The sequence below is a fragment of the Panulirus ornatus genome, chromosome 43 (genome assembly GCF_036320965.1).
Source record: "Panulirus ornatus isolate Po-2019 chromosome 43, ASM3632096v1, whole genome shotgun sequence".
Classification (NCBI taxonomy): domain Eukaryota; kingdom Metazoa; phylum Arthropoda; class Malacostraca; order Decapoda; family Palinuridae; genus Panulirus; species Panulirus ornatus.
Window position 1 is genome coordinate 29,009,316 of NC_092266.1, and position 15,227 is coordinate 29,024,542.

A 15,227-nucleotide genomic window follows, 5' to 3' on the forward strand; every position below is an offset into this window, starting at 1 on the left:
AGTCCAGCAGTAATGTGGGATTTGATAGGTCACTCCTATGGCTGTTGGTGTTAAGGGAATAGAAAAATCTACTCTGAATTAAGACAGTATCTCTTAGGGTGGATCTGGAATCTATTTAATCACCTCATGACCAGTCACAGGTATGGAAGTTCTGAATGTGGGATAGGAAGGCTTCACTGGAGATGGGAGCTGCACTTTGGCCTTAATAGTGTCCTAAATCTGTATTGCTAAGCCTGTAATCCTACATAAAGCATGAGCCACTATTACTGTGCTTATGGTGCTTGGTTACTTTCAGCTTTTCAGCAGCGTTGAGGCATTTCCTGGTGCTCTTTGTATATGCTCCTTTCATACTGCTCTTTGTGCCATAATGTACACATTAAAATGGGCATTTATGCCACAGTGAACTACACCGTTGTGAGTGAACATAGGCCAACATGCACCTCTGTCAGACTTATGGGCCTTAACCAATCTAGATCTGTTTCCTCTTGAAATTTTTACTTGAGAGTATATCAGATGTAGGTGTGAAGCTGTATATGATAGCATTGCAACATGAAATTAGTATAAAATTACTTATGTCTGCAAGAGGATATTGTAGGAGAATGAACAAAAGAACACGCACAGAATTGATGTGCTGCAGATTGTCTTATGTGGTGAGTCCCACCATCTTGGGCTGGTGTTGAGAACTAATGAACTATTCCATACATCCCAAACTCTGTCCAGTGGGTCCACTCTTACAAGACAAATTTTGTGTTGTAACAAAATTTTACAGACTTTTTCGTTATATCTCAAGCCTAGTACGATGGGGTCCAAAGGACTGTGAAAGGTCAGATTCTGATAAAGTCTTTTAGAGAGCAGTTTCACTTTATAGTTAACCCTCCCTCAAATAAAGCTAACCTTATGGTACCTAATTTTTCTCTAATTTTACTTTGGATGGTTTAACACATCAGTCCTGCTTACTGTTCCTTCTGAACGTTTGCTCTCTCCTTTATGTTCCTTGCATAAGGTCGTCAGAGTTCTCTTTCAGCAGCATTTAAGGATAGCATATGGGCTTGATTGCATATCTCATCTTATTTTTAAGGATTTCCGATCATTGCTCACTTATATTACCTGGTTAAAAATCCCAACGTATAATGGCTGTGTTTTTACTTTTCCAAAAGATAGGAACAGTTTCCCTTTTAAGGCTCAGTCCTCTTTTCTTAATGCTGCCTTGTTAATGCAGGAAATGGCGAATATGTATGAAAGAAAAATGTAACTTTATAGAACATAACTCAATTTACTGTTTATGAAACTCCTCATGGTATGCTCTTTTTGTAATGCTGCTGCACATTTTTCCTTTCTTCAGTTGATAGTTTTGGTTTTTATATGAGTACAGTAATACATTTTATTAATATTTGAAAAAAAAATTTAAAACTGAAAAATTCATTATCCAGCAAGACTAAGCTCCAAAATGTGCCTGATTAACAGGAATTACCTGTAACTCATGAGTTAAAAACTTGAAGATCTTAAAGAGTCTCATTAGACTTTAAACATACACCATCAAACCATAAATATGAGTATTTTCTGCTGTTTAGAAGACAGGTATTTGATGAACATCTAAGGTTCTCTAATCCTTTAAGTGTAAGAATGAAAGTGGTTTGGGCATAGACTCGGGTCAAGAAATTAGTTTTGCTTGGTTTCCTATTTATAAGGTACAGAGAAAAAATTTTGCAGGGAGAGGATGAAAGTAACCAAAAACAATATTGCTTCGATTGTAACAAAAGAATTCATGCAAACATAAAAAATTACCGGGGTTTACGTGCTGTCAGTGGATTGAATCGGCATGTGAAGCGTCTGGGGTAAACCATGGAAAGTTCTGTGGGGCCTGGATGCGGAAAGGGAGCTGTGGTTTCGGGCATTATTGCATGACAGCTAGAGACTGAGTGTGAACGAATGTGGCCTTTGTTGTCTTTTCCTAGCGCTACCTTGCACGCATAAGGGGGGAGGGGGATGTTATTCCATGTGTGGCGAGGTGGCGATGGGAATGAATAAAGGCAGACTGTGAATTGTGTGCATGTGTATATATGTAGGTGTCTGTGTGTGTATATATATGTGTACATTGAGATATATGGGTATGTATATTTGCGTGTGTGGACGTGTATGTATATACCTGTGTATGGGGGTGGGTTGGGCCATTTCTTTCGTCTGTTTCCTTGGGCTACCTCACAAACGCGGGAGACAGCGACAAAGCAAAATATAGAAAATTATTTTTTACTGATGGCTCATAATGTGATGAAGGTGTTGGCTTTGTCAGTTATTGAAGGAGAGTCTCATAAGGCTGGTCTAGCTATAGAATTTTCCATTTATACTATGGAAATGAATGGTATTTTGGGTAGCACTACATTGAGCAAGCCCCAAAAAAGAGGTTTTGAATCTACTGATTCTTAGAGTGCACTCCAAGCCATATCACCTTATGCTATGATGCATTCCATAGTTCAAAAATTCTAAGATTTGTTAGTAAAAATCCATGCAAAACTTAAGAAGATGGAATTCTGCTGGTGCCCTGGACATTCTGGTATCAGTGATAGTGAAATAGTAGATGCTAAGGCTGAAGCAGCTGTATCTAGCATAGGGAAGATATATATATATATATGTGTCATATGGGGAGAATTGTATATACCTCATAATGATTTTATAAGTAGAATGAAAAAGTGAATAAGTATGTTAGATATTGATAACAAACTAGATGGAACTAAGTTAGATATAGATAACAAACTAGATGGAACTAAGGTAGATATAGATAACAAACTAGATGGAACTAAGATATAGATAAACTAGATGGAACTTGGAAATCTAAATGAATAACAAATTACAAAGGATAAAGAATGGTGTGGAAGTATGGCATTCCTCCTTCAACTGGAATCACTATTTTGAGACTACTTTGTCGAGTGAAGATTGATCATGCGATATTGCTGTATTGATCTATGAACACTTGATGGAGAGGAAACCTGCCGTAATATGTGTCAACTACAGTTATAGTATTTCCATGGAACATGTGCTTCAGAATTACAGAAATGTGGGGGTCAGAGTCAACTATAAATTGTATATTAATGGTGGGAACAAAAGTGTTGGAGAAATTTGATAAGTAATTGTATTTCTGATTGTCCAGTATGAGTAGACTTATGTGTCTGTTAAAGGAGGCTAAATTTTGTAATTTGATATAGATAATTTTAAGTTTTTAGATATCTTTTAATCGAAGCCAAAGCATTTAATTCTGTTTAAGTATTTATAATTTTTAGTTATCTTTTTCATTATAAAAGCAGTCATTATCCATCAGATTCTTATGCTTTACAAATTCCACAAAATCAAATCTAATAGGTGTCTACCTTACAGAATGCTGATGTTTGAATGTGTTCGGGAAGTTTGTCCTGCTGGGGACAGATGTGGCAACCAGAGATTTCAGAAAAAGCAGTACCCTAATGTATGTTGCTTCAAAACAGAAGGTAGAGGATGGGGTCTCAAGACTACACAGGATGTTAAAAAGGGTAAACTTCATGAGTATCTGATCTGTTGTGTATTAGTAAATTGAGTTCAGATATTAAAGATGAAACACATTGATAGTATAGTATTCATTCCTTAACTTTGACTAACTTTGACTCATATATATCACCTTTCCACCACTCCAGAAGCATGAGGAACATGACCTCCTTCCATTCAGTTAGCCTAGTATCACTTCTTTCAGTTCATGTGCCAAATATCCATGTTTAACAATCTTCTCAGCAATTTCATAGTTATTGTGTCACTCAAATGACGTAACAACAGTCTTCAGAGAGAAACACATCTCTGAATTAAAGTCGTATCATTTTACTACTGTATCCTCCGAATGGACATTTTCCTTATTCCTGTGAATTAAGATTACCTCTATATTTTTCACATTTATTTGCCATTTCCTGCTTGAGTGAAATAGTTCTAGGAACAAACAAAAGAATGACCCGATGTGCTTACTTCCCATCTTAGGTATCATGTATAATGCACTGAAACCAGAGCCCCCTTTTCACAGGCCTTTCCATGGCTTTCTGTCATCACTTCATATTCTCTGGTTCAGTCCAATGGTAGCACATCATCCCCTACATACCAAATCACTCCAATTTGCTTTATCCTTTGTTTGCATTATACCATAGCGCTTATTCAGGCTCCATCCTTCCATCTGGCCTTCAATTTCTTTTGTTCTTATTCCCTCCATTTCAAGACACAAATCTTATCATTCATTTTCTCCCTACTCTTTTTCTATGTATATCCAGACCACTTCAGCACAACCTTCAAAGCTCTCAGACTTACTTTGCTTCCTGCTGCACCTGTCTCTTACCCTGTCGTTCTTACTCGATCAAGCATTTTATTTCCAACACATCTTCCTTCCTCCACACATTTGCATTTAGGGCCTGCAGCTCATGTTCATACAGCCTTCTGGGACAACTGTACCCTAATATAACATATCCTTTCTTCCCACACCTCAAGGGTGGAGTATGAAGAATGTCCTGGTATTTTAGTTAACAACTTTATCTTAACTGTAATATGTTAGAGACTGAGCAACCATTCATTTCTAATTGATGACACTCAATAATTGTTGGTATGCATCATTCACTTCCAACACACTTATAATTTTTTTTATGATTATAGGAGAGTTTGTGATTGAATATGTAGGAGAACTTATTGATGATGAGGAATTCCGGCGTCGCATCATTGACATGCATGAAGTGAAGGAAGAAAATTACTATTTCCTTACTATTGATAAGGATATTATGATAGATGCTGGTCCAAAGGGTAATTTAGCCAGGTAAGTTTTCACTTATTCTTGCACTATGTTTGTGGAGGAAGATCATCTAGTCATATTTGCTTCTTAAGTCGGTTGCACAGATATTGTAGCATGTATGAGCTATTATAATTAATGCTTTCATTTTACAAATTGTTGGATATGCTACCTTCGTTTATTTCAGATGGAGGGCAGATAAAGCTTGGGACTGGGTCATAAAGAATAGACTGTCTTTACTTGTCTGGAGGTGGAAGGATGAAGTGAAAGATTCCTTGAAGGCTTGGGGCCTGAACATGCAGGAGGGTTCAAGGTGTGCAAGAGGTAGAGCAAATTGGAGTAATTTGGTTAACAGTGGACAACATGCTATCAATGGGCAGAACCAGGGTATGTGAAGTGATTGGGGAGAACCACAGAAACGTCTCTGGGGGCTGATTGTGGATAGGAGCTGTGGTTTTGATGCGTTCATGATGGCTAGAGAGTGATTGTAACTGACTGAGGCCATATCTTTGTTTTTTCCTGGCACTAACATGGGAAATGGTGAATGATTATGAAAGAAAAGATTTGTTATCACCTACAAACATATATTTGGTAAAAAAGAAAATTTTAGAATTTTTTACATCACACTCTTAGATTAGTTTGTAAATATTTGCAGGTGATGCTGAAGGTCACCTAGTTGATCTAAGATGTAGGTCTTGGGAGGCATGCTGGGTCCTCTAGAGCATTCATACTCAGTCATTGTTACTTATAGTTGCTAAGAAATGAAAAATATATATTTATATTTATTTAATATACTTAGTCGCTGTATCCCACGTTAATGAGCTAGCGCAAGGAAACGGACAAAAGAATGGCCCAATCCACCCACATGGATATTCATAAACGCCCACACATGCACATATACATACCTATACATTTCAACATATATATATATATATACACATACATACACAGACATATACATATATACACATGTGCATATTCATACTTGCTGCCTTCAGTCATTCCCGTCGCCATCCCACCCCACATGAAAGAGCACACACACACACACACACACACACACACACACACACACACACACACACCCTACCCCTGTGTGCGCGTGAGGTAGCACTAAGAAAAGACAACAAAGGCCACATTCATTCACATTCAGTCTCTAGCTGTCACGTGTAATGCATTATACTTAGTAACAGTGATCACTGAACACTCTTATCTTAGTTTATGGTTAGTTGGTATTTTATAGTTCAAAGAGGAAACTGTACCCAAAGAGGTGATGGAAGAATAGGTACTCTGTAGAGCTAGACATTTCTCTTAGAAACATAATGAGAGAAAAAGAATTACATGCTTATTGAAGGATGTTACTAGAAGTTCTGTAAGATTATGATGAGGGAGTCAGTAGTCTGATACCAAAGGCAGAAAATTAAGAGAGATCAGAGAAAAGGGGGTACATAAAGGAAATTTTTGAAGAGCTAAAGATGAGATATTATATGAAGATATAGAGTGAACAGTTCCGAGCCAGCAAAGAAATGTGTGGCTGTGTGTTTGAAAGGTAGTTGAAGAAAATGTGAGATATGTATGATAGTGGCTCCTCTCTGTAAGGAAATATTGGAATCATATTCAAATAAAGTTAGGGTTGATTGTAAGCAGTGCACTATAGGTATCAGAGAAGAACTAAGGAAAAGTAAGTGTTGTTTATATTTTAGGAATGCTTTTGCGTGTCCTTCACAAAATTCATTTTGTAATTGGTGTCTTATATTTTTTTTTTACTACTGTTTTCCACTTTAGTAGGGTTTTACCAGGAAGAGATGAACAGCAGCCACATATTCTCAAATCCATTCTCTAGCGGTTATGTATAATGCACTGAAACCAAAGACCATGTACGTCCTTAAACATATGGTTTTCACGTTTCTTGATATTTGTTTCCCAGCTATCTTAAATTTTTCAGTCATTATTTTTTGCACATTTAACATTTAGGAAAGAACAGAAATCAAAATGTAAACTTGTGCACTATTTCAGCTTTGATGATTTATGATTGCAAACATTCTTTCCCTCTGCAGATTCATGAATCATTCATGCCAGCCTAACTGTGAAACCCAAAAATGGACAGTTGGTGGAGACACACGTGTAGGCCTCTTTGCTATTAATGACATTCAAGCTGGTTCAGAGCTCACCTTTAACTATAATCTGCAGTGTGTAGGCACAGAAAAAAAGCGTTGCTGCTGTGGTGCACCAAACTGTAGTGGTTATATTGGTGTAAAAGTACAAAAGGTATGATTTTGTCATTCTTAATTTAGTATCTAAGAACTTGGAAAAATGTGTTAGAAGATGGCATACGAAGATATACTATTTATCTGTAAAAAAAATCCTAGTGAAGAACCATAAACCTGGTGTGTGTCGTTTATGCTTGTACTTGTCGTGTAATGCTTGTTTTAGGCAAGTCTGTTACCTTACTCACAATTACTGATTACAAATTTATAACAATTTCTTCAGATTACAAAGGCATTTTGCTTCCCTTTAAGATTTTTTTATCCCTAAGATTAGCAGTTTGTCTGAACTATGTAGAGGATTTATGTTTTTAATTGACACTTGAAAAGATGTATCAGTAAAATAATGAAATAGAAGCACCAGATAGTTGTTGGCAGGAGCATTAGATGAGAACATTTAGAAGTAGTAAGTAGGAGCATTAGATTGAATTAGTAATTAGGAACATTAGGTGGAGCCTCTACAAACACTGCACTAGAGTTGCCTTCTGCTAGTGGCCTGTGAAAGGTGAGGCATTAAAGGCTAAGAAGCGGTACTGAAGTCCTTTAGTTATGGAGAGAGTGTTGCTGCAGCCACCCCTTTTAGGGATTTCCACTTGGATCAGGCATCAGAAGTATAGATAGATAAGAGATTAAAAGGCATTGAGTTTTAATGCCCCATATCTTATACATTTTACTGAATTATTTTTTCCCCCCCCCCCCATAACAGACAGAAGTACCAGGTCCAAAAAGAGAGAAAATTGGCAAGCAGAGACGAAAACGTCGGCGACGTGAAGCCAAGTTGTCTGAAGATGAGTGCTTTAGGTGTGGTGGCCCTGGTGATCTTATTCTTTGTGATATTGCTGCTTGTCCCAAAGGATACCACCTTGAATGTTTAGGGCTTGAAAAGTTACCCAGAGGTAAGAAAAGAAATTGGTATTTGTAGTACCATATGAAGGGAGCCTTTGTCTCTTCAGAGACCAAAATTCAGTCACTAGGGAGAAAATTTGATATGTAAATGAATTTTTACCTTTCTTCATTATATCTCAAATTTGATTGGCCTGTGTTACCCCAAATACTCACATATTCTTTAGATCTTTACCATTGTTGTTTAAATATGTGCTACACCAACTTCAAGCCTCATTTTCTCAAAAGTAAACTTTTTTACTTTTTTTTTTATTGTGTATGGTTTGCTTTACATCATTCATGCGACCAATTCATTGGTGAATGATGTTACATTTTGAGCATCTTGAGAATTATTTCATTCTTACTTTACTGTGTAACATTTCGAGTCATCTACCTGGGTGTACTGAGGTACCAGATTAAGGTATTCGACCATGTAGCAGTATGAAATTTGATTACATATTATAGATGTTGCTGGACAGTGAAGGGCCCATGAATGATATTAAATGAAAAGGACCTGAAAAAAACTTAATTTGATCATTTCTATTTTGCTCCAAGTTTATGCTTTGAAAGAAATTTGATCAATGTGAAACATATGAGGTAAATCATGGAAAGGTCAGTCAGGCCTAGATGTAGATAAGGGACTGTGGTTTCATTGCATTATACATGACAGCTAGAAAATGAATGAGTGGATATGGTCTTTCTCTGTATGTTTCCTGGCACTACCTTGCTGTCACAGAAGGTGGACATGCTGTTTCCTCTGTGGTGGGGTAGCACTGGGAAATGGATAAAGGCAAGCAAGTATGAATATTATCCCTGGGGATAGGGGAGAAAGAATACTTCCCACGTATTCCCTGCGTGTTGTAGAAGGTGGCTAAAAAGGGAGGGAGTGGGGGGGGCTGGAAATCCTACACACACACACACACACACACACACACACCCCAAAAGGAAAGAACAGAGAAGGGGCCCAGGTGAGGATATTTCCTCAAAGGCTCAGTCCTCTGTTCTTAACGCTACCTCGCTAACACGGGAAATGGCGAATAGTATGAAAGAAAAAGAAAGAAGTATGAATATGTACATATGTCTGTGTATGTGTATTTATATATATGTATGTGTATATGTGGCAAGGTGGCACGGGGAAGCAGACAAAGGAGTGGCCCAGCCCACCCACATACACACACACACACACACACACACACACACACATATATGTATATATATATATATATATATATATATATATATAGACATCACACGGCAGGGGTGTGTGATGTCTCCATGGTTGTTTAATTTGTTTATGGATGGGGTTGTTAGGGAGGTAAATGCAAGAGTTTTGGAAAGAGGGGCAAGTATGAAGTCTGTTGGGGATGAGACAGCTTGGGAAGTGAGTCAGTTGTTGTTCGCTGATGATACAGCGCTGGTGGCTGATTCATGTGAGAAACTGCAGAAGCTGGTGACTGAGTTTGGTAAAGTGTGTGAAAGAAGAAAGTTAAGAGTAAATGTGAATAAGAGCAAGGTTATTAGGTACAGTAGGGTTGAGGGTCAAGTCAATTGGGAGGTGAGTTTGAATGGAGAAAAACTGGAGGAAGTGAAGTGTTTTAGATATCTGGGAGTGGATCTGGCAGCGGATGGAACCATGGAAGCGGAAGTGGATCATAGGGTGGGGGAGGGGGCGAAAATTCTGGGGGCCTTGAAGAATGTGTGGAAGTCGAGAACATTATCTCGGAAAGCAAAAATGGGTATGTTTGAAGGAATAGTGGTTCCAACAATGTTGTATGGTTGCGAGGTGTGGGCTATGGATAGAGTTGTGCGCAGGAGGATGGATGTGCTGGAAATGAGATGTTTGAGGACAATGTGTGGTGTGAGGTGGTTTGATCGAGTGAGTAACGTAAGGGTAAGAGAGATGTGTGGAAATAAAAAGAGCGTGGTTGAGAGAGCAGAAGAGGGTGTTTTGAATTGGTTTGGGCACATGGAGAGGATGAGTGAGGAAAGATTGACCAAGAGGATATATGTGTCGGAGGTGGAGGGAACAAGGAGAAGAGGGAGACCAAATTGGAGGTGGAAAGATGGAGTGAAAAAGATTTTGTGTGATCGGGGCCTGAACATGCAGGAGGGTGAAAGGAGGGCAAGGAATAGAGTGAATTGGATCGATGTGGTATACCGGGGTTGACGTGCTGTCAGTGGATTTAATCAGGCATGTGAAGCGTCTGGGTAACCATGGAAAGCTGTGCAGGTTGAAATTTGCATGTGTGGAGTGAAACAGTTATGGGTGGGTTGAATTTTTTCCTGTGGTTCCTTGGCTATGCAAGACGCGGGATGAAGCGACAAGGATATTAGAAAAGTAGATATATATATAGTAATATAAATATATTAATAAATTAAGAAAGTTCTTTGATGTGGTTTGCGAGGTAGCGCAAGGAAAAGACGAAAGAATATGGCCAACGTGCGTACAGAAAGTGAACGCAAATTATACTACAAGCATGGTAAGACGTTCTGGGTTAAATCCAGTGAAGCAGTCAACTGTATACAATGGTCAATTAGTTATACCTCTGCATGTTCAGGCCGATCAAAAAACTTTTTATATTTTAGCATGTGTGGACGTATTGTAATATACATGTGTAAATGGGTGGGTTGGGCAATTTCTTTCGTCTGTTTCCTTGCGTCTAACTCTCTGCAACGCGGAGACATGCGACAAAGTTATACATATAAAAAAAAGAATAATATAATTATATATTATATATATATATATATATATATATATATATATATATATATATATATATATATATGTATATATATATATCTTTCTTTCTTTTAAACTATCCGCCATTTCCCGCATTAGCGAGGTAGCATTAAGAACAGAGGACTGGGCCTTTGTGGAATATCCTCACCTGGCCCCCCTCTGTTCCTTCTTTTGGAAAATTAAAAAAAAGAAAAAAAAAACGAGAAAAACTGGAGGAAGTGAAGTGTTTTAGATATTTGGGAGTGGATTTGGCAGCGGATGGAACCATGGAAGCGGAAGTGAATCATAGGGTGGGGGAGGGGGTGAAAATTCTGGGAGCCTTGAAGAATGTGTGGAAGTCGAGAACATTATCTCGGAAAGCAAAATTGAGTATGTTTGAAGGAGTAGTGGTTCCAACAATGTTGTATGGTTGCGAGGCGTGGGCTATAGATAGTTGTGAGCAGGAGGGTGGATGTGCTGGAAATGAGATGTTTGAGGACAATATGTGGTGTGAGGTGGTTTGATCAAGTAAGTAATGTAAGGATAAGAGAGATGTGTGGTAATAAAAAGAGTGTAGTTGAGAGAGCAGAAGAGGGTGTTTTGAAATGGTTTGGTCACATGGAGAGAATGAGTGAGGAAAGATTGACCAAGAGGATATATGTGTCAGAGATGGAGGGAACGAGAAGTGGGAGACCCTGGTATACCACATCGTTCCAATTCACTCTATTCCTTGCATGCCTTCACCCTCCTGCATATATATAGCGCTACCTCGTTAACACGAGAGACAGCAACAAAGTATAATGAATAAATAAATAAATAAATGTGTATATGTACATGTGTTTGCTTATATGTATATATGTGTATATGATTGGATGGGCCATTCTTTGTCTGTTTCCTGGCTTACCTCACTGATGTTGGAAACAGTGATTAAGTATGTTTGAAGGAATAGTGGTTCCAACAATGTTATATGGTTGTGTGTTGTGGGCTCTAGACAGGGTTGTGCGGAGGAGGGTGGATGTGATGGAAATGAGATGTTTGAGGACAATACGTGGTGTTGAGGTGATTTGATTAAGTAATGAAAGGGTAAGAGAGATGTGTGGTAATAAAAAGAGTGTGGTTGAGAGAGCAGAAGAGGGTGTTTTGAAATGGTTTGGTCACTTTGAGAGACTGAGTGAGGAAGGTTTGAAGAATGAGTGAGGAAAGATTGACAAAGAGGATATATGTGTCAGAGGTGGAGGGAACAAGAAGTGGGAAACCAAATTGGAGATGGAAGGATGGAGTGAAAAAGATTTTGGGCAATCGGGACCTGAACATGCAGGAGGGTGAAAGGCATGCAAGGAGTTGAGTGAATTAGAACAATGTGGTATACCGGGGTCGACGTGCTGTCAGTGGATTGAACCAGGGCATGTTAAGCGTGTGGGGTAAACCATGGAAAGTTTTGTGGGACCTGGATGTGGAAAGGGAGCTGTGGTTTCAGTGCATTATACACGACAGCTAGAGACTGAGTGTGAATGAATGTGGCCTTTGTTGTCTTTTCCTAGCACTACCTCGCACGCATGCAGGGGGAGGGGGTTGTCATTTCATGTGTGGCGGGGTGGAGACAGGAATGAATAAAGGCAGCAAGTTTGAATTATGTGCATGTGTATATATGTATGTCTGTGTATGTATATATATGTATACATTGAAATGTATAGGTATGTATATGTGCATATGTGGACGTGTATGTATATACATGTGTATGTGGGTGGGCTGGGCCATTCTTTCGTCTGTTTCCTTGGGAAGTAAGTTTGAATGGAGAAAAACTGGAGGAAGTGAAGTGTTTTAGATATCTGTATATGTGCATATGTGGACGTGTATGTATATACGCGTGTATGTGGGTGGGCTGGGCCATTCTTTCATCTGTTTCCTTGGGAAGTAAGTTTGAATGGAGAAAAACTGGAGGAAGTGAAGTGTTTTAGATATCTGGGAGTGGATTTAGCAGCAGATGGAACCATAGAAGTGGAAGTGAGTCATAGGGTGGGGGAGGGAGCAAAAGTTCTGGGAGTGTTGAAAAAAAAAATACATATACATACTCAGACATATACATATATACACTTGTACATATTCATACATGCTTGCCTTCATCCATTCCCAGCATTACCCTGCCCCATAGGAAACAGCATTGCTACCCCTTGCTTCAGCGAGATTGTGCCAGGAAAACAGACAAAAAAGGCCTCATTCATTCACATTCAGTCTCTAGCTGTCATGTGTAATGCACTGAAACCACAGCCTTTACACATCCAGGCCCTAGGAATAAGGTAGAAAGAAATATTACTCGTGTATTCCCTGCATGTTGTAGAAGGCAACTAAGAGGGATGGAAACGTAGCTGAAAATGTATGTTTATCTATTTTTCCCTATACATGTTTGCCATTTCCCACCATAGTGAGGTAGTGTCAGGAACAAATAAAGAAATAGCCATATTTGCTTACATGCACTCTCACTGTCATGTATTATTCATCAAAACTAGAGCTCCCTATTCATAACCAGGATCCACAGACCTTTCCATGGCTTCCCCTGACCATTTCACATGCCCTGGTTTACCCCATTTTTAGCACATCGCCCTTAGTAAACCACATCTCTCCCTTTCACTTTTTCCAGTCAGTGCTTCACATCCTCGTGCATGTTCAGGACCTTACCTTCAAAGCATCATTCATTCACTCCATCCTTCCATCTCCTCATTAGTTCCTCCTTTTCCTTGTTCCTTCCAATTCCGACTTGTTTATCCTCTTTGTCATCCCTTCTTCTCTTATCCTCTCCATATGTCCAAACTCATCTCAGCACATCCTCTAAACCTTTCTCACTAAATTTGATATACAAGACTGAGAATAGTATCAAGGTTTGTTCAGTTAGAGGAGCACATCTTGAGAAATTTAAGAAACATGACAGAAATAGAATGTTAAAGATTTAAAGAATAAGTTAAGGGAGTAATTTCCTTAAGATTTAGAAATTTTGTTGAACTGCAGTTGTTAGTTTTTGCACGGTATCATTTTCATTTTTCGTAGGCAAATGGATATGCCCATGGCATCACTGTGATGAATGTGGACAGCGAAGCACACGCTTGAATCGCTGTGACTTCTGCCCAAACTCCTTTTGTCGTCAGCATCTTCAGGGCAACCTGCGTCACTTAGCTGGTATTGGGAGTGTATGTCAGGATCATGATTCAGAAGAATTTGAAACGGTGAGTTTGAACATTCCGTAGTTTGTTTTTATAGCATTTGTGGTTGCACATGCATAGTGAGTTCATGATTAGCAGGGTCTTTCCGTTGCCACATTCTGGTTATCAGTTTTTGCCATTTACTTGTAATCCATTGCCTTCAAAAGTTAATATCTGCAAGTCTACTCAACTTCAGGGTTTGTAAAGATATGCTCCCATACATTCATTAAAGAAGCAAATTAAACATTCTCTCTTTCTCTGTCTCTTTGTTTTCCAGATGGAGGGTTGGGAGAAAGCCTTTGCCTTGCTATCCTTTTCATCTACTTACTTTTTTCTTTTTTATAGGCCTGACCACATCACTTTACCTTGGCTCTGTTTATCTATGTAACTCTCTCTCTCTCCCTCTTTTCTGTCTTACACCATAAGAAGCAATTATAGTCTCAGAATTCAATATAGATGATATCAGACTCATAGTAAAGGAAGGCATAAAAAGGAACTTTGCTGATGATGCCATAGTAAGCTAAATAATTGGATCAGAAGCTGATTAGAGATGAAGAAAGACTTACCATGATCTGCAGGTGGTTAGAGATATACCTGATGGAATTTGATGAAGGTAAATTTAAGCTAATAAGTTATGAAACAAGTGATAGTATGTTGTCTTCCCATAAATAGGTGCAACAGAGGAAGTGGCAGAAAGCTAAATAGTTGTAAAACATCTGGGTGTCATCACAAATGAGAAACTAGAATTCAGAGAACATTTTAAGCAGATAACACTATTGAGCCAAGTGATGAATGGAATGATTTTGGGAACTTTCACTAAAAGAGACAAAACTATTAATGGAAATGTTTGATATGTACTTTGTTATTATTATTATTATTATGCTTTGTAGCTGTCTCCCGCGTTAGCGAGGTAGCGCAAGGAAACAGACAAAAGAATGGCCTAACCCACCCGCAGACACATGTATATACATACACGTCCACACACGCACATATAAATACCTGTACATTTCAATGTATACATTATATACATACACAGACATTTACATATATGTACCTGTACATAATTCATACTTGCTGCCTTCGTTCATTCCTCTTGCCACACTTGAAATGGCACCCCCTCCCCCGCACACGCATGAGGTAGCAGTAGGAAAAGACAACAAAGGCCACATTCGTTCACACTCAGTCTCTAGCTGTCATGTATATTGCACTGAAACCACAGCTCCCTTTCCATATCCAGGCCCCACAAAACTTTCGATGGTTTACCCCAGATGCTTCACATGCCCTGGTTCAATCCATTGACAGCACATCGTCCTTGCATGCCTTTCACCCTCTTGTATGTTCAGGCCCCGATCACTCAAAATCTTTTTCACTCCATCCTTCCACCTCCA

At 38.8% G+C, this 15,227-nt stretch overlaps 1 protein-coding gene across 4 annotated transcripts in view; it reads left to right on the forward strand.

Moving 5' to 3' along the window:
* The window catches only part of NSD (Nuclear receptor binding SET domain protein), a 51,662-nt gene that overhangs the window by 31,212 nt on the left and 5,223 nt on the right, over positions 1-15,227 (forward strand). For 3 of the 4 annotated variants that reach the window (XM_071687392.1, XM_071687391.1, XM_071687393.1), the window contains exons 14-18: positions 3,370-3,521; positions 4,654-4,810; positions 6,838-7,048; positions 7,751-7,940; positions 13,688-13,863. In XM_071687392.1, coding sequence (XP_071543493.1) covers positions 3,370-3,521; positions 4,654-4,810; positions 6,838-7,048; positions 7,751-7,940; positions 13,688-13,863 — 886 coding nt within the window. The remainder of the gene's footprint in view (positions 1-3,369; positions 3,522-4,653; positions 4,811-6,837; positions 7,049-7,750; positions 7,941-13,687; positions 13,864-15,227) is intronic. The other variant, XM_071687394.1, reaches the window with a different exon arrangement.